This window comes from Thamnophis elegans, chromosome 10 (genome assembly GCF_009769535.1).
Source record: "Thamnophis elegans isolate rThaEle1 chromosome 10, rThaEle1.pri, whole genome shotgun sequence".
Taxonomy (NCBI): domain Eukaryota; kingdom Metazoa; phylum Chordata; class Lepidosauria; order Squamata; family Colubridae; genus Thamnophis; species Thamnophis elegans.
In genome coordinates, this window is record NC_045550.1 from 8,213,757 (window position 1) to 8,234,451 (window position 20,695).

Here is a 20,695-nt window from a genome sequence, read left to right on the forward strand (position 1 = left end):
AGATACCTTTAATCTAAATAATTAAGTAATGTATGTAATATAATATGAAACTTTTGTCCTATTTTTCCTCTATGAAGGAATTTACATCAGTTCCATGTATCATAATACAGCTAAGTTTATAGTTACAGTCAATCCTAATGGTAATTAGCAGTGAATATACTTACCCAGTTCTAACTAAATCATATTTTGGTGATTTAGAATTAAGATCTGGAGATGCAGTGCAAGTATCCACAAATACTACCAGATTTGGATCACTGGAATGTAGGCTGATCTGTGCATAGAGCATTTGGTTCAAGTCGACAAAGTAGGGAGTTTCAACTATGGGTTTGGAGAAGGAGTCTGTTTCATAGAACGACATGCTGAGATTGTATCTACCTACAGCCGTTGTGTTGTCTAAATGTTCACTTTCTGTTACATACACAACTTCTACCGTTGAATTGTTTTCCATTATACATTTTGCAACAATTTCAACTTTCTTTTGGTGGGTGATTATAACGCCCGCTGGCAAGGCAGTTACAATATTGCTGTAGGTGATGCTTTGACCTTCAGTCTGCCAAGGAAAGAAAAGAAATAAGGTATTTTTTAAAAAAACGGTACAACGTTTTGGAAGACAGAAAAAAAATGTTTTTAACCTACAGATACATCACGAATCTGAAATTTTATAATCTCTAATTATAAAATTATACTTAAGTATTTTGTTTAAATGTTAACAACCAGTAGCAACAAAATCATATATGATAATACATTGAAGAACGTTGATAAGTAGAAGCCTCCTCCAATATCAGTTTCTTTGATACTACTACTTTCACCATTTGAAAACCAAGAACGTATTTTGAAAATCAGCATTTGAATTCTGTAAAAAGCACATGATGTTTAATGACGCAGACTGTTGCCAGTAAATAAAAACTACCGAGGAAACTAATGAGCTTCATGCAGTCTATTTACAGCTTTGATCTCTATATTCAGGATTGTAACCACTTTGTAAGTTCCATTAATTTGAGTAGGACCTGGGGTAAATGCTCAGCGCGCTTTGCATCCTGTTTGATTGTATCCTTGTGCTTCCCAACTATCTCTGTACTCTAATGGGATTCCCCCAGGGATGGGTTTCAACCGGTTCGCGGCAGTCCCCGCGAACCGGTTGGTCGGCGAACCCGGAAGTAAGTAACTTCCGGGAACGGCGAAGGGCCCACCCGCCCGCCCGCGCTCCTTACCAGTCTTTGAAGGCTTCTGCGCTTCCACGCAGGCGCATGGCACATACAGTGCCTGCGTGATTCTCCGCGAGCAGCTGGATGGCACATACAGCGCCTGCGCGAGTCTCCGCGAGCAGCTGGAGCATCGTGCAGGTGCTAAGACGCATGCGTGAACTGCGCGCGTGCACGAGGACGCCGCCGGCCCCGTTCCAACCGAACCGGTTGGAACGGGATTAGCAACCACCCCTGGATTCCCCGCCCCCATTACTTACAGCTCTGATAGTGTTCTTTTTCATATCTGAGTGGTGTAAAAGCAGAGTACAGAGCTATACAACTATATTGGACTCATTTAAGATTGCATGCCATTGATATGTTTAAATCTAGGAATAGTGTATAGTGGAGATGACCAAGTTAGAAAAGATCTTAAGTACTCGCTGCAAAAATGTGATAACCACAAGTTGAAAGAAACAAGTATAATACAGAAAACTCACTGCTGCCAACTAGTCCTCATCTGGATTTTTTCAGCCCTGATTGGAGACTCTACTAAAGGTAGTTACAGCTTTGGAAAAAAATAAACGAATTCACAGCAAGATGAATGTTACCTTTTTAATTGTTCCACAGCTGTTGATTGGAAAAGAAAATACCACTGGATTGTAGGAAATAGGCTTGCAAGTTTGGTCATTCAGATATAAGAAACTTGCATTATAGTTGAGAGAAGCCAAGTAAAAGTCGCTGAGAGTAATTGTCATCCTGTCTGAAGAACAACTGAGGGATGCTAACAGGAAAAGAAGAAGAAAAAATAGAATAGTTTCAGGAATAATATTAAAAAACTTTCTCCTAGGAGGAAGTATGTGACTGCTATTGCAGCAGAGGTGGGTTCCTGCCAGTTCGCACCTATTCGGTAGAACCGGTTCGTCAAATCTACCGAACCGGTTAGAAGAGGTTCCACCAGTGGACCCGGAAAGCAGGCCACACCTACAGAAGAGGTTCCAAAAATTTTTGAAACCCACCACTGACACACAGACAGACAGACAGACTCACACACAGAGAGAAAGAGAAAGAGAAAGAAAGAAATAAAAAAAGAAATAAAAAGTGAGAGAGATGAAAGAAAAAAAGGAAAAAGGGACAGAGAGACAAAATGAAGGAAAGAGAGAGAGAGAGAAAGAAAACACATGGCCAGCAAGCCACTCCCACCAGGTAACATGGCCGGCAAGCCACTCCCACAAAGGAGGCCACACCCACAGAGTAGGTTCGAAAAATGTTTGAAACCCATCACTGTATTGCAGAATAATTTAAAAGGAGATGATAGAGGTTATAAAATTGTTTTGAGTGAAAAAGAGATCTTTTTTTTCCTTTTTGTTTCATAAAACCAAAACACCTCTAATAAGTAGCTTCTAACCAAGACTTTGGTCTTGGAAAAAGCAAAGCAGTGTTAAACAGATTTGTATATAAATGGGAGACCCCCAGGGAACCCTAGTTCCATGGCAAAATAGTAAAGTAAAACATATAGAAGTCTGACTATTACTATCGCTTTGGAAATGTTTTGAGCTTGAAGCACTTTCAAAATGGCAAAGAAAAATATTAAAATTATTTCCTTGGGTGTAAGCTAGATATTAATATATGATATGGTACATTGATTCTGAAATGTATAGAATATTTCAGCTTCTATAACAGCTACTCTGTAAACAGAGTAAAAAAAATACGGTTCAAGATACAGCATCATTGTTCTCTGTATGATGTTATAATCCTACAGGCAGAGATCCCAGGAAAGCTCAGTGCTTTCAGCATGGGATCTTTTTAGGATTTCTCATAATTGCTGCATTTTGAACTAACTTGGAGTTTTAAAAAGTACCCTCCCCCAAAACATCTGCTAGCTGATGTTTTAATTTGTAAATTGCAATTAGCTGTATGTGACCTTGAATATTTATTATTTGGATTGTCTAAATATTTGGTTTTAACTTTGTATATTGCCCAGAGTTATTGTTGTGACATTGCTGTGGCCGCTATAGAACTTGTATAAAGAAATAAATGATCTTACATGTCATCAGGTCAGGGGTGGGTTTCAACCGGTTCGCGGCGGTCCCTGCGAACCGGTTGGTCGGCGAACCCGGAAGTAAGTAACTTCCGGGAACGGCGAAGGGCGCGCCCGCCCGCGCTCCTTACCCGGTTTTGACGAGTTCTGCGCTTCCACGCATGCGCAGGACGCATACAGCGCCTGCGCGATCCTCCAGGAGCAACTGGAGCATCGCACAGATGCTAGTATGCATGCGTGCGCTGCGCGTGTGCATGTGCACGCCGCGTGTGTGCATGAGGACGCTGCCGGCCCCGTTCCAACCGAACCGGTTGGAACAGGGCGAGAAACCCACCCCTGCATCAGGTGTATATAATTATAGTGAGGTGTAATTGTACTGAGAGCTAGTTTGGTGTGGTGGTGAGTTCTAGTTCTTAGGCAGAGAGCCAACCGAGTGATTTTCAGCTGGTCATCCTTTAAGCCCAAGGAAACAAGCAATAGTAAACCAATTCCAAAACCCTGCCAAGAAAGTTCCTACAGAGTCTTGTTTCCATACTAGCCGGGAGTCAAAACTGACTTGAAGGCACAAATTAAAAAATAGGAATCTTTGGTGATGGATGGAATATCTGGGTGTGTTTGTGCCGAGGTTAAACTAGTCATAACTTGAAATAAGGACAAAATCCTTGCCATGTTTCCCAACCTAGAAGAGATGTCATAAAGCAGATTTAGATACAAGACATCATTGGAAGAATAAATCTTCTACCTTCGAGACCGCCTACTGCCACATACCTCCCAGCGGCCAGTAAGATCCCACAGATTGGGCCTCCTTCAGATGCCGTCAGCCAGACAGTGTCGGCTGGCGGGCCCCCGGAGGAGAGCCTTCTCTGTGGCTGCTCCGACTCTTTGGAATCAGCTACCCCCAGAGATCCGGACCATACCCACTCTCATGGCCTTCAGAAAAGCTGTTAAAACCTGGCTATTCCAGCAGGCCTGGGGCTGGTGACCTCATTGTTGAGGTCCAGCCCCGATCAGAACGAATGCATGTGTTGTTATTTTAAATCTGTCTTTTTTATTTTTTATTATTTTCTTTCCTCTTCTTTTTGTAAGCCGCCCGGAGTCCTTCGGGATTGGGTGGCATATAAATTTTGATAATTAAATTAAAATTAAAATTAAATTAAATCTGTATTTGGTATTCCCTTTCCATATCAGTATAAATCAGTTATTACAGCCTCATTGGACTTACTGTTCGGTTGTGATATTGGTGTAGTTGTGTAGCGAGCTGAAATCCCCCGGTAAGAATTAGCATAGTCCGTAGACAGCACAATTGTCATAGCGTTAGATGAAGACTTAAATGTTGGCGTTAAATAACCGCACACTTTTTTGATTAAAGGAGAATCGGACGTTGGACCATCAAAAATGGCGACAAAATCAAATCTGCAGTTCTCATCCATTTCTATCCTGGACACAGAGAAAAACATCAGTTTTTTTATTACTATTATTTCTCATACCCCGTTTTCTCCTTTATCTTCATTTATCCTTAGAATAATTTTGGTTCAAGGCTTTCCCCGGTCCTAGTTTGGCGGTCTTAACTTATACTCCATGTTAGCTCCGTGCCAAATAATACCACCTTGAGTTTGTGGCACTAGCTTTCATACGTGTCTGGATGCTGGCTACAGAAGCTAAACTGATGTAAGGTATAGGTTGGATTTAGGCAAATGTTTCTGAAATGTGTACAATTAATTCATGAATCAGTGTATTATAATGATTATAAATAGGGGGACCCAAGAATGAATGAAAATAGGAAATAAAGAGCATCAGTTTGGAAAAAGGTGACGGTCAAATACTAGTTTAAGCATATTGTAATTTTACTAAAATTCCACTTTCTCTTTATTGAATGGTTTTTATTGAGATGCCATTATATAATTCTGCCTATTTTTAAATGCAAAGTTAATCTTAAAACTTATTTTAGCTTATTTCTTTATTTAGAAATTTTAGCATTTCATACTCTGACCAGAATTTGAAAGACACATGTAAACCAAAATATACTTACAGTATGTCCTTGAAAATTAAATTTATTTGGGTATATGGTTTTGTTTCTATATGCCAGACACAATATGTCATGGGTTGATGTTTCTTTGGGTAATTCGGGCTGGTGAATGTTCCTTCTGGGCCAGTAAGGTAACCTCCACATCTGGCTTTAGAAAGATTTTTTTTTAAAAAAACAACAACATCAGTATGCAGAAAATACAACATCGTTCACTATTCTTTCTTTTCCTATCCTCTGCCAGTGGAAGGATTCAAGCTGTTTAGAAATTATGCAACCGCCTTTATTACCTTTAGAGTAATCCTTAGGGTTCAAGTTTGGATTTTTTAAAAGATTATACATACAACATGGGATTAATAGAGCTTCCACTAAATCTATGTGCTGCTGAAAGAGGAATTGGCCATAAACAGATTGATCCCACTGTGAGTTAATGCCTATGCACAATTGCTTGGTATTCAGTTACAAGAAGTCCTTGACTCACGACCAGTTGTTAAAATTTGCAGTCATGTCAGAACAAGCCGTAAAAGACTTGCAGTTAATGTAATATGTCCCCCCCCCCACCGCAGTTACATTATCACATTTTGGACACTTGGCAATCTGGTCACATTTACAACTAGTTGCAAAGTGCCCAGTAATCATGTAATCATTTGCAAGCTTCTCTGCTGGCTTCTTCTGGAACTATATAAGGAAGTTGCTAGGGAAGGTTGCCAATATCTCAGGGGATGCCACAAAGAAGAGGGAGTCAAGCTATTCTCCAAAACAACTGAGCATAAGACAAGAAGTAATGGGTGGAAACTAATCAAGGAGAGAAGCAACCTAGAACTAAGAAGAAATTTCCTGACAGAACAATTAACTAGTGGAACAATTTGCCTCCAAATTGTGAATTTTCCCGACACTGGAAGTTTTAAAGAAGAGATTGGACAGCCATTTGTCTGAAATGATATAGGGTTTCCTGCCTGAGCAGGGGGTTGGACTAGAAGACCTCCAAGATCCCCTCCAACTCTGTTATTCTATATTCTAACAGGTAGGGATGTTGGATTTGAGGTCCCTTCCTCCAGAGGGGTATTCTTCTACGTGCTGGAAGAACAGACTTCGGATCTGGTAAAAATACTAGTGAATACCTACATTCTAAGGTGGCCCAAACTGGCCGCATCCCCCCCCTCCCGCAGCTCATTTTTGGCCTCCTGCAGCATTCTACTGGCCAAAACTGACCCATGCAGAGGCCTTGCTCCCCGCCCCGCCGGCTCGCGGTGAAGAACTACAATGCTGATCCAGCCCTTGAAGAAATCCAGTTTGACACCCCTGGCTTAGTTCAACCACTAAGATTTCAAGCCTGATTGTGGTCATAAGCGAAGGACTATCTGTAAGGTGAAAATCTTTCTTTCTGGTATTGAGTATACACATTATGTACAGACTTCAAATTCTCTGTGCTCAAGCTGGTTTTACTTTGTTTTTAACCCACTTTTTCAATTAAGAATTCATCATAGCTATAAAAAGCTAAGTGCAATTTTATCGCTTCAAGCAATTCTACAATCAATTTCTATTCTAAAACTGGTAACCTGAACTCCCAGGTGATTCTGGATGGAGATCTCCCATCTTCTCTGGACGACTTACGTGTATCTGGTGAAATATAGTAATAAAGCGCATAGATCTTTCGTGTAAAATTCGTGGAAGCTGTTGATATGCGAAATGTTAAAGCCGAAGCTGATGAGTGAAATGCTGATTCTTTAGTACGACATATTTTTCCTATGACAGATGAATTAGTTGAGGGACCATCATATATTTCAATGTATTCTTCGTCACATGAGGACAGTGGGCTAAATCTTAAGAGAAAAAGAGAAGATGGGTTTTTCTATATGGGGGTATTAATGAAATCCCATGATATAAGACAATAGTGCAATCTTCTGATGATTGACACCAAATAAAATATTTGCACTAAGCTTCCATTATAGCAGTACTGTATCTCCCTCCTGCAAACATTACCAAAACAGGGTCTCCAAATCCTGGCTTCATATAATTGTGTCATAATTCTGCCATCTGAGTCCTCTGTCACTGGAAAAAGAAAGACTGCCTACAAAAATGATGCCTATAAAAGTAGTTCTCAACTTTTGACCGTAATTGCGCCAAAATTTCTAAGTGAGACAGTTGTTAAGTGAGTTTTGCCCCATTTTATGGCTGTTCTTGCCACAGTTGTTAAGTAAATCACTGCAATATAAGTTAGCAACACGGTTCTTAAGTGAATCTGGTTCACCGTGAAAAGCGCGCTTGACAAAAGCGCGCTGACGAAATCGCAGCGAGGAAACCGCAAGTTCAAAATCGCGCTGACGAATGAGCGCAGAAGCGCGCCGACAAAAGCGCGCTGACAAAAGCGCGCCTTCAACAAAGAACTAATAAACCCTAAACCTAACCCTGAACCTAACCCTAAACTTAACCCTGAACCTAACCCTGGACCTAACCCTTACCTTAACTTAAATCGCGCTTCCCTTCCCTTAACTTAAATCACGCTTCCCTTAACTTAAATCGCACTTCCCTTCCCTTAACTTAAATCACGCTTCCCTTAACTTAAATCGCACTTTTGTGGGTGTGATTTTGTTGGCGCGTTGTGGGCGTGTTTATGATGTCGCGGTTTTCTCACTGCGGTTTCGTCAGCGTGCTTTTGCCGTGCGCGCATTTTGTCGGGTCACGAGTGAACCTGACTTCCCACTGACTTTCTTTGCCAGAAGGTCACAAAAGATGACATGACTTCTCCCTTTACCTTTGCTTACTCACAATCTTTGTGCCAACTTGATTTCTTATTTCTGTTACCCACTGCCAGAGATGGCAAAACTATGACTGTGGGGTACCTCAAGATTGGTCTAGATGAGGGGGAAAAACTCTCTCTCCCTCTCTCTCCCCCCCCCCCACTCTCAGACAGACAGACAGAGATTGGGGCCGGCGGGGGAGGGGGGAACAGTCAAGTTAGGTATTTTCTAAATTTTTGAAGCACTGAATCCAAAAGCTGTAGTATATATTGGAGGTGGTGATCGCTGCTTTAGCGTGATGATATCTTTTCTCCTTTTTTCCTAATGCTACATCAGACTAAGTGGCTTTCGTTTTTCTCTGTTGCGTGCATGGCTTGTGTACTTACACAGTTTCACAGCTTTTTGTTGCTTTGATCTACACTGCTAGATTTAATATTATGATACGGCTGAATTAATTCTATATTAACACTATATGAATATATTTTTGCTTTCTTCAAATGTCATCCACGTAATCATTCTATGTATTCTTGTCTGGTTTTATTAGCACTATTGTACATCAAACCGTCTGGCTGTTATATTTCACCAATAAAACATTTAAAAAACAAAGTTTCGTTTCTTGTCTCTCCAGGTTTGGAGGTAGATCTCCTACAGATCTCTCTTCTATGGATCTCCAAATCTGATTTCCTTACTGACAATGTCTAACAAAACCCCGCTCCCTTCTCTTCTCTTAATCCCACTCTAATTAACTTGCCATTTCCAAGGATCTTATTTCCTTCGCATCTTGCTACTTCCAGTTGGCTTATCTAATTTATAATTTTTCTGCCATTTCATATGAAGAATACTTACTCAATGTAAGAAAAAATTAGTCGAATGGTTTGATTTGTATCGCTTTCTCCCTTTATTTCCCAGATGCAATTTTCATTTGCGTTGAGTTGAATTGGTATTGCTTGAAAACTTTTTGTCAGTGTTTTCACACATGTTGTATTCCGTTCTAGAAAACCAGCATTAATCTTAGTAAAATTTTATAGAGGAATTTTGAATGAAAACCTTTGGAGTTTACTTATGTAAATGTAGAATTCTCATAAAAACATCTATATATTTACATGTTCCTCACTGAAAATAGTTATAGACTGAAAAGATCTGACCTTCACTCCGTTTATATTTTGGTTCCTATTTTACCCAGGTTTTTTTTGTTGTTGTTGTTAATTTTCAATGATCAAGGTTTTAACTTTTTAATATTTTAATGAAGTTGTAAGCCACCCAGAGGCATTCAATAGTGAGATAGGTGGCATATAAATGTAATAAATAAACACATTTTAAATGTGCGCATTACACTTTGTCTTACACAAGAGAACAATGTAACAATTACAATATTTTTTATAAACTATAGTGATGTAAGAGCTTCTCAAATATATAACATTTTGAATTCATTTACAAGAATGAAGACTAAACTTAATATATACATAATTTAGGTAAAGACGATTTTGAAGCCATTGCACATTGACTAGATATTTATATTAGTTTAACTTTTGTTCTAGTTTTCCATACCTTGTAACTCTGCCAGATTTTGTTCAGCAAAACTCAAACCAAAGAAAAATGCCAAGAAGATTGCCGCAGAAGCATATTGCCTCAGTGCAGACATTTTGCTGAGAAAATGTTAATGCCTTTTGAGGCCTTTTATATCTGTCCTTATTTTGTAATCATTAATGTCTGAGCCCAATTTGGAGATGTACGTGAGAAAGAAACAGGTGCTAACATTGTGGATTTTGCATACTATAGATTTTTTTAAAGACCAGAGTAATCTATCTATAGTTACCATGTAATGTCCCAAAAGCTGGTGTTTAATAATTGTTTGCTTTAGTCATTCAAAATCTACAGGTCTACAATTGGATAGATGGACAAATTCTAAAAATTCTGATCCCTAAGAGTCATGATTTGCAATGAAGATTTAAAAGTCACTCATGCCCTCGTGATCTCAAGACTGGACTACTTCAGTGCGCTCTACATGGGGCAGCCCTTGAAGAGTGTTCGGAGACTCCAGCTTGTCCAGAATGCTGCCGCGCGAGCGATTGTGGGTGCACCCCGGTACACTCACGTTACACCTATCCTCCGCGAGCTGCACTGGCTACCTATTGGTCTCCGGATACGCTTCAGGGTGCTAGTTATTACTTATAAAGCCCTACATGGTATTGGACCTGGGTACTTGAGAGACCGCCTTCTGCCGATTACCTCCCACAGACCCATTCGATCCCACAGATTAGGCCTCCTCCATATTCCATCTGCCAGCCAATGTCGGCTGGCGACTACTCGGAGGAGGGCCTTCTCTGTGGCTGCCCCGGCCCTTTGGAACGAGCTCCCTGTGGAGATTCGGACCCTCTCCACCCTTCAGGCCTTCCGGATGGCCGTGAAGACCTGGCTGTCCCAGCAAGCCTGGGGTTGAGTTCCCCCCCCCCACTCGAATTTGCTGTGTCTGTTGTGCTTTTAAATTGTTCGTATTGTCTGATTGCCTTTGTTTTACTTTTTGTAATTTCCCCTCCCTTGGCTTTGTTCAGCCGCCCTGAGTCCCTTCAGGGAATAGGGCGGCCTACAAATTGAATAAACTCCAAACTCCAAGTCTGAAAACAGATTGCATGTGGATCCAGGTTGTAAAATACTGCTCTTTTCTCCCCTCTGGTTATCCTAACAAGGGCTTTGCAAGCAGTAGTATGGCACCTTGCTTTACATGAGTTCCACTAAATTTAATGCTTCCTCTTATGCAATATAAAGTAGGTTTGATGCACGATAGCAAATGTTTGTTGGTACAGTATATTCCATTCTTCATGCTACTATTGAAAGATAGTAGAGTACTTGAAGTTGGTTGCCCTGAGTGAGTATTCCTTGCTGTGGAGCTGCTTCACTTTGAAGGTGCTTTCATAAATGACATGAAAGGGAATGTAGAGTTGATCTTGGGAAGAAATGAGCCAGCCTTTAAAGGTTGTGTGAGAGTAGGAAATTATGGAACAGATCACACATTTCTGTAAAGAAGGCAATCTTGAGTGGAAAAATGCCAAAAAAAAACCACCCCCAAACCCCCCTGCTTTAATTTAATTTAAACACAGAGATACTTGGACAGGTTTGCAAAATTCTGTTAGTCTATCTTGTTGCAAAAAAAAAAAAAAAGCACCTGAGCCACAGTGGTTAGAGTGCAGTATTGCAGGCTAACTCTGCCAACTGCCAGCAGTTCAACTCTCATTGGCTCAAGGTTGATTCAGCCTTCCCTCTTCCAAGGTCGGTAAAATGAGGATCCAGATTGGTGGAGGCAATATGGTGATTCCGTAAACGGCTTTGAGCGGGCTGTAAAGCCCTATGAAGCGGTATATAAGTCTAAGTGCTATTGTTATTGCTATTCCTGAATGTCTGCAGTGCCTGGTTCTGGAACTGTCCTATCTCAAAAAGATGATGTTACTTAAAAAAAAATCTTTAGTTCCCACAATGTCCTCGCCTTTGACAACTGTAGCTTTCTGCAGTGCATGAATATTAAAATTGACAAAACTGGGAGGAAAATTCAGCGTCAAATATTATTATTATTATGGCTTGTCACACAATCAGTCAGATGATGAGGCTGGATTTGGCCACTTTAACCACTTGCCAATTCTATAACACCAACCTATCTAATCAGCAAAATCCAAAATCATTTTTTCCATCTCAAGCATAAACCCCAAAAGCGGTTTCCAATGGGAAACAAAACTATTTGTGTTCTTTTCTCTAAGCAAAACAGAGAGTTTAGCCGTCTCTGCTAACTCCATCAACTTTTGCAGACATTCGCCCATTTTGGGAATCCGTGTCCTTCCATTTTTGTGCATAAAGTAATCGTGTTGCTGTTGGCATATATCCATTATGATGTTTTAACTCCTTTTTGAAAGGCCAGAAGAATGAGGGCCTCACCTATGGAGAACTAATCTCACGTAGGTAGAGGAGCAGCTAGTCAGAGTTCTTTGACTGACAGGTCTGTAATGTATCTTTCTTGCCTGACTGAGTGGGATGTGCTAATGCAATGAGACAAAGATTCTTATAGATTTTTCTATGGTATCTAGCAATGACCTAGATCCACAGGTGTGATGTTTCTCAACTTCAAACCATGGTGAGGCAGTAATAATATCTGCAAATGTGCACATGTGGGATTATTTAAAAAAAATGTTCTTGATAGTGTGATCTGAGACGTTTTCTGATTAGCAAATGACATGCACCTGTGTAAATATAAGGACTCCTCTGGAAAATTGGCATTCATCTCATTCTCTGAATATAGCCCTAATACACGATTATGGGGAGGGCTGTGCATGACTGAGTCAACGCTATTGCTCCTAGTTAAGCTTCCAGGTCTGGAAAAATGCTACGCTCAGTGCCGGATTTTCCTATAGGCTAACTAGGCTTCAGCCTAGGGCCTCAAGATCAAGAGGGGCCTACATTCAAATTGTTAGCAAAATTAAAATTACACTATTCTAAAAACAGTGAACACTAAAACATTGAACCGAAAATAAGGAGAAATTCTACGCATATGACTAATAAACAAACATAAAAATGTATTGGTTAAGATCGTTCCAGCGCCGCGGCAGTTGGGGAGCCCGCCCACGTTCCTGGCACCGGCGGTCGGGCGAGAGGCGCGGCCGTTCCCAGTAGCCGCCCCGTCGATGCGGAGCCCACCAGTGGCCAGGCAGGTGAGGGCGAGGGGGCCGAGCCGGGTAGCTGAGCGCAGCAGGGGAGGCGGCTGGCCTCGCTGCCTTTGCCGCAGAGCAGAGCCGCTCTCCGTCGGGAGGCCGGCTATATATATTGATATATATTGATATATATCACAGTAATGATGTATTTTATTGTCTCTCATGTAATTTACAAACTTAAAAATGGGAGGTGAAAGGGCCTCATAAGTGGAATAGCCTAGGGCCTCTTTTCATCTAAATCCGGCCCTGGCTACTCTTACATTTTATTTTAATGATTTATTTTAATGGACATGAGCCCATTCTGCTCTGATACCCAGTTAAGCAGTTGCTATTTTTGTTCAAGTGAATCGTCTTAAGCTTTAAAGGTATTCTATTCAAGTGTCACTCTCTGTAGTTTTCTTCTAGTAATTTGTTTTAGGGACATGGAAACGAAATCACCCCCATTGTTTTACAGACTCCATAGGACCTCATTCCCATTCTGACTTTTGTATGGCAAACCTCCCTTTCTTATTCATTCTAGTGAGAAGTTGTTTTCCATACCAACTACATCACATGACGACAATGTGACGCCATGAGTTTGATACCCCTGATGTACACTACATTTCTCTGGTGATATTTAGATTATGAAACTTCTACTTGGGGGAAATTGTTAGTCTTTTCTTTATCAAGAAGATATTATTTAGGTTGCTTTCTTTCCCCCATTTGCAATGAGCAATTTCTTTTGAGCTATGCTTATTAATTTTTATATATTAATATATTTAAAAATATATTGCTAATTTTTAGCATTATATTATTATTTCTTATAAATGATGGATATAAATGGACAAAGAAATAGCAAAATTGCAGAAAGGGCTATATGTACTGTATATTTGTCCATTGTCTACTTCACAGAAGAGGCAGAACTTAATAGTAGAGGATTTTTTTTTACTACTTGAATTAGCATAAGAATTTTGACTATGCATGAATCTCCATGAAATCAAAACCTTTTCGAAACAACATTCATGTAGTAAAAGAATCCAAGGCTATCTTTCTTCCCAAGAGAAAAAGACCTTTCAAAAATAGTTTGTCTGGTAGTTGTAGTTGTGTGAGAGAAGTAAAGAACACAGTACGTTATACTGATAAAATATAGATTAATTTGTCCTGAAAGACACAGCCAAAATTCTTCAATGGGGCAAATCAAAACAAGTTGAACAATGCAAAATTATTATACAATACTACCATCACCCAGAACAGAATTGATTTTCTATTATATATATTCCTATATGGAATTAGGCTAATAGACCTGACATTTTAAGTGCATTTAAACAAAATTGACAATCCATTCCAGCACTATAAGATCACCTACTACTATTCTATTGTCATTTAGACAAACGTCCCTACAGCTCATTAGTTCCAGTCTGATTGTATATTTAATTAATTTTTTAGGGCAATTTGTCCTATGATGGGTTACAATCTTGGATCAGAGTAGAATGTACAATTTACATATTTGGATCATAATAATAGAGCAGAAAAGATTGATATTTATTGTAATGGGTAAAGGTTTTTCTTTTAGTCCATACTACTGAATCTGGGATTGCTGCATTTTTTAAAAATCTAGAATGCATTCTTTGACTCTTAACAAAATAATGTAGTTTCCCCCTCTATGCTATACAAGTTCCATTAGGTCTCTACTTGTGATGCAAATTTAGCAGAACTTGTGCATTAAATAATATCCAAATTATTATGCATTTAATTGTTCTAAATGCTGAATGACATTTGGCATTATTTGGCAATTGTTCTATATGCTGAATAAACATTTGGCCTTATTTTCGGGGAGGTCGTATTATTTATGAGGTGCAGGAGGTGGTGAGTATGGTCACCTCAAGGCTACTGCTGTGTTGCAATATTTTTGGGGGAAGGGCTTATTTTAGTGCATGTGCTCAAAAGCCCGATTGGCTTATTATCTGGGGAGGTCTTATTTTGGGGAAAACAGGGTAGATATAGTAGCCTGTAGCTTCACAAAAGAGAAATATAGACTTGGTGTATTACCAAATGATAAGAATAACATTTAACTTTGTAATAATGATGGATAAAAACCAATTACTCGGACTATTTTCCCCAATGTGATTAAATACTCAAAAACAGAATGTTTCTACCTATCTTTATTTCGCTTGGTTGTTATGCTAATTGAGGAATTAAGGCAAAAGAGTTGTAAATGTCCCCACATCAAATCAAAGTGTATCAGATGACAGGAATGAGGATGATAGATAAAAGCACAACAGTGTGAACATTTAAACATTGAACAGTTCAAGTCTGTAATGCAATCATGTGAAACATTGCCATTCTTGAGAAAGATTTACATGATAAGACCATGCATTTGATTACATTCAAGCTGCTATTCGTTTGGTAAAGCATGAATAAGCCCAGAAAAACTATTTCCATGTTATTCTATTATTTTTATAGCAGCCTTGGTAGCAACGAGAGGAATAATCCTGTGATTTGCACACAAATATCTTGCAGCGAATATAAACTGTGGAATAGTTGTTGCGCAATGTGAAAGATTTAAATCTGAAGCTGATGTTTCTCCTGTTCCTTGAAGAAAAAAGTTGGTAATTACTATCCATTTTGCATCTGAAAGAGATGGAACAAAGACAGATGTCATTTTTTTTGTTAGAACCTGCACAAACACAATTTCACTGTATTAAACTAGCAATAGGATGCTCCAGTGAATATCACGCTTATGAGAGAGCATTTGTTCATAGATTTACTAGTTTGCAAATAGTTGCATAATTGCAAATAGATTGCTAGTCAACCCATTCCGATAATAAAATACACAATGATGAAAGAGGAAGATTTTAAAATGAAAATTTTTGAAAAACCATACATAGCAGAGATGGGTTCAGCCTGGATCGGCTCCGCCCACCTGCCTGGATGCTTCTGAGCATGCGCTCAAACCGTTAGTAAAAAAATTGGCATCATTTGGACAATGAACATTATTATACTGAGTGCAGAAAAAGAGTAAGAAATACTAAGCCAAAGAAACCAGAGGCCCAAGATAATGGAATGAATCAGAAATAGGACTAAATCTGATTTCTACCAACACTATTCACAATACATCTCTGTACCATTGGGTCCTTGAAAACCATCCTTATTTCCACTACTTTCATGCAACACTCCATATTTTTGTTCTTCGAATTGCATCCTAGTTTTGAAAATCTGATCAACTCTATATAGTCCTTACTTTCTCAATCATTTCCCTCAATCTGTTCATTCTCCCTTTCTGCGTTGTTCCGCGATTCAATCTCATTCATTTACTCTGTATGAATAACAACCTTCACTTTCAGGTAACCCTTCATTTGCAACAGTTCATTTAATGACTGTTCAAAGTTACAATGGCTCTGGGAAAAAGTGACTTCAGAGTGTTTTTCACGCTTACGACCATTGCAGCATCCCCATGGTCATGTGATCAAAATTCAGACACTTGGCAACTGACTCCTATTGACGACGGTTGTAGTGTGCCAGGGTCATGTGATCCCATTTTGCGACCTTCACACAACGGGGAATCCAGATTCACTTAACTGCAGTGATTCACTTAACAGCTGTGGCCAGAAAGGTCGTAAAATGGGGCAAAGCCCACCTAACGGATGTTTTGCTTAGCAACATAATTTTTGGGTTCAATTGTGGTTGTAAGTCAAGGACTACCTGTATTTATTTCATTTGTATTCATCCGCTTTCGTTCAGCATCCATTCATTCTTGATCTTATCATTTTATTTTACCTCACACTTTATTTTACCTCACACTTAAATAATCCATTAACACTGCCTTCAACTTATTTTCATGTTCCCCCTGACATATCAAATTCGCACTTATACTCGCCTTGCACACAGCCAGTTTAATTTGTTTCGGCAAGCTTTAATTTCCCACAATGCACCGTAGACTATCTATTCACTTTCTAAAACAGTGTAAAAAAAAAGTAATGATTATGCGAAGAAATACTGATTTGTTAGCCTTACCCTCGATTTATCATGACATAAGTTTCAGTGTAGAAATCGTAACGATTAGGGGATGCCACACAAGAGTCCATGAATAATATCTGATTTCTAGTGAAGCTGTAGACTGTGGCTTCGATGTATGCATTCTGGTTCAGGTTCATAAAATAACCCATGTTATTTATTGGATGTTGAAAGAAAGGTGACTCATAAAATAAAAATTCCATATGAAATTTAGGCCCTTGCTTTGTGCATTCAAACTCATCAATGTTGTGGGTGACTTCCATATTTTTGCTGGGCTCCATTTTACAGATGAATCGAAACTGGGGATTTACGCCATTCCCAGTGCTGCTGACAATATTGGTGAAAGTGCTTATCTTCCCAAAATTCTGTTAAAACATCAAGCAAAATATATAAATGCAATCCTTTTTTAAAACATTTGATATTCACCCATGATTTAGTAGAAAGAATTGCTGCAATAATCCTCTATTCTCCTGGAAGTAGCTAAAGAATTAAATAACGTTTTTACAATACGGTTTTGAAATGTTTCCCTCCCTATCTACGAGACCGTCTTCTGCCACACACCTCCCAGCGTCTGATAAGATCACACAGGATGGGCCTTCTCCGGGTGCCGTCGACTAGACAATGTCGTCTGGCGGCTCCTCGGGGGAGGTCCTTCTCTGTAGCTGCCCCGGACCTATGGAACGATCTACCCCCAGAGATCCGGACCCTCCCCACTCTCTCGGCCTTCTGAAAGTCTACTAAGACCTGGCTATTCCGGCAGGCCTGGGGCTGTTGACCTCTTGAATGAGGTCCAGCCCGTCTAAGGTTGAGTGTATGATGTGTTTTTTAACTTGCTTTCTCTCTCTCTCTCTTTTTTTTTTTTTTTAGTATTCTTTTTAGAGTTGTTTTATGTAAGCCGCCTGGAGTCCTTCGGGATTGGGCGGCATGTAAATTCATTAAACTTTAACTTTAACTATAGTTCTTTTAAGGTAAAAATAGCAGGGATGAGAAGCCTAGCACCCTGACAAATCAGCCATCAGTAGACACATAGACATTAACAACATCTTTAGACTATGCAAAAGAGACCAGAAAGGAATAAAAAAATAATAATCAAACAACCTCTCCATCAGCAATCAGCACCCAGATCAGCATAGATTAACTCCAAGGTTAACATCAGACCAACAATCAAGTAAATAATACCCCCAATCAATAAACTGCCAAAGAAGCAAACAGCCCAATCAAAGAATCTCTATGACTACCCCAGGGGTGGGTTTCAACCGGTTCGCGACGGTCCCTGCGAACCGGTTGGTCACCGAACCCGGAAGTAAGTAACTTCTGGGAACAGCGAAGGGCGTGCCCGCCTGCCCGCGGTCCTTACCCGGTTTTGACGAGTTCTGCACTTCCACGCGTGAGCAGGACGCATACAGTGCCTGTGCGATCGTCCAGGAGCAGCTGGAGCATCGCGCAGACGCTAGTACGCATGCGTGCACCGCGCGCGTGCACGAGGATGCCGCCGGCCCCATTCCAACCAAACCGGTTGAAACGGAGCGAGAAACCCACCCCTGGACTACCCCCACCAACACTGTCAGAGAGGTTAGAATATAAACTGACAAAAAACAACATTTCTTACTAACACTGATGATGTTACCTAGTTTGGGTAATGAAACGTCTGCAGGCTCAGAGAACACAAAGGACCCCTCATATCAATTCTGAGCCAGGGATGGCATTCATTTACCTTCCTTAACAGTTCGCAAATGTGAGCGCATGGGCCACCTTTCCGAGCATGCACTTTTGGTGAAAAAAGGGCCTAAATGGGATGCCGTAGAGCTGGGGTGGTAGGCGGGGCCACCCGTGTTTTCTGGGTGGGTTCAGGTAAATGGATAGAATACCACCTTTGTTCTGAGCTATAAATATTCTCTTTTATTAGTATTTAGAATGAAGGCAAGTAGACTATTTAGACACCTTTACATTGATAACTCACCTAAAGCTTTTATCACATCAGTGAGGCCAGTGATAGCTAACCTTTTTGTTGCTGGGTGCCAAAAATGCGAGCGTGCGCACACGATAGTGCATCTGTGTACTGGCACCCATAATACAAAGCACGCCCCCACGTGCGCATGCCTGCACAACCTCCCCTCCACATTCCCCCCAAGTGCGCCACACTACGTGCCTCCAAGCTGAGCTTGGTATTTCCTCCAGGGATCCTGGAGAGGTGTTTTTCACCCACCCCAGCCTCCAGGAAAGCCTTCAGAGCCTGGGGCAGAGGTGGGTTCCTACCAGTTCGCACCTATTCGGTAGAACTGGTTCATCAAATCTACCGAACCGGTTAGAAGAGGTTCCACCGGGGGACCCGGAAAGCAGGCCACACCTACAGAAGAGGTTCCAAAATTTTTTGAAACCCACCACTGGCCTGGGGAGAGTGAAAAACGGACCCAACGGGCGCGTTGGGGCTGTTTTTTACCCTCCCCAGGCTCCTGAGGCTTTTCTGAAGCCTGGGGAGAGTGAAAACAGTCCCCCCCTAGCGCCCCAGAAGCTGGAAACAAATCATTTCTGAACTTCTGGTAGCCCATTGTGCCGATTTTTCGTCCTGTCCAGGCTCCGGAGGTTTTCTTGAAGCTTGCAGAGGGCGAAAACGGCATCCCCCGACCCTCCGGAAGGCTGAAAATCAGCTGGCCGGTGCATGCATGCACGCTGGAGCTGACAGCGCATGTGCCAGGAGATATGTGCTGCACGTGTGCCATAGGTTTGCCATCACGGATTTAGTCTATATAATCTATTACTGGGTTAATTGGGTCCACCTAATCCAGTGGGTCTCAACCTTCCTAATGCCGCGACCCTTTAATACAGTTCCTCATGTTAAGGTGACCCCCAACCATAAGATTTTTTTATGTTTTTTGTATTTTTTTTTGAAAATATGTGTTTTCCAATGGTCTTAGGTGACCCCTGTGAAAGGGTCTTTTGACCCCCAAAGGGGTCCCGACCCACAGGTTGAGGACTAATCTAATGTTGTTATTGTTGCTTTTGGCCATCTGGCATAAAGTGTTTTATATCCACTAATTTAGGTGATCAAGCTCTTCATGGTATTGGACCTGGGTACTTGAGAGACTGCCTGCTGCCAATTACCTCCAATAGACCGATTAGATCCCACAGATTAGGCCTCTTCCAAATTCCATCCGCCGGCCAATGCCGGCTGGCGACCACCTGGAGGAGAGCCTTCTCTGTGGCTGCTCCGACCCTCTGGAACGAGCTCCCCGTGGAGATTCGAACCCTCACCATCCTCCAGGCCTTCCCCAAAGCCCTTAAAACCTGGCTGTTCCGACAGGCCTGGGGCTAAAGAGTTGTTGCCCCCATCTCGAATGGTATGGTTGTTGTGTGTTTTTAAATTTTGTATTGTTATGTCTTGTCTTTTTTATCCCCATGTTTGTACCCCCTTCCCTGATTGAATTGTGAGCCGCCCTGAGTCCCCTTCGGGGAAAAGGGCGGCATATAAATGTGATAAATCCTGAATCCTGAATCCAAATATTGGTTAACATTTCCAAATAAGAATTAGTTACCTTAAATTACTCTCCTTAAACACAATTTATTGCAGGGGAAAAAAAATGACACTTGGTCTACCTTGTAAATGCAGATATCATTGATTTACCGTTAATTAAAGTAACCAGACTTTATAATATTTAAGATTTTTCATTCTACATTTCCAAATTAATCAGCAATGATTAATGCTGGTCACATTTTCCCAATTGAAACTATGGTTAAATCTGTGTATATATATATATAGTGAAATTTTGAGATTTTCAGCCTTAAACTTTCCAAAATAACTATTCCATTATAGTGACATGTCACATTATCAGATACTTACTTCTCTCTTGGTTCCACAACCATCATATGGTATATAGAATGTAAATTTATCTTTTGAAATGTCAGGTATACAGGTAGAATCGCTTATGTACAAATTACAGTCAAGGCATCCCTTTGAAATGAGATATTGTTTCCCAATAACTGCCTTCATGTAGTCCTTATAGCAAGAAAGTGTTACTGCACAG

The 20,695-nt window shown here is 40.6% G+C and overlaps 1 protein-coding gene across 1 annotated transcript in view; it reads right to left on the reverse strand.

Moving 5' to 3' along the window:
- Positions 1–20,695, reverse strand: part of CUZD1 (CUB and zona pellucida like domains 1) — a 33,462-nt gene that overhangs the window by 1,290 nt on the left and 11,477 nt on the right. Inside the window, exons 2-7 of the mRNA XM_032225586.1 lie at positions 8,833–8,977; positions 6,860–7,068; positions 5,252–5,396; positions 4,445–4,659; positions 1,793–1,965; positions 165–550 (exon numbers count right to left, since the gene is read on the reverse strand). Coding sequence (XP_032081477.1) covers positions 165–550; positions 1,793–1,965; positions 4,445–4,659; positions 5,252–5,396; positions 6,860–7,068; positions 8,833–8,977 — 1,273 coding nt within the window. The remainder of the gene's footprint in view (positions 1–164; positions 551–1,792; positions 1,966–4,444; positions 4,660–5,251; positions 5,397–6,859; positions 7,069–8,832; positions 8,978–20,695) is intronic.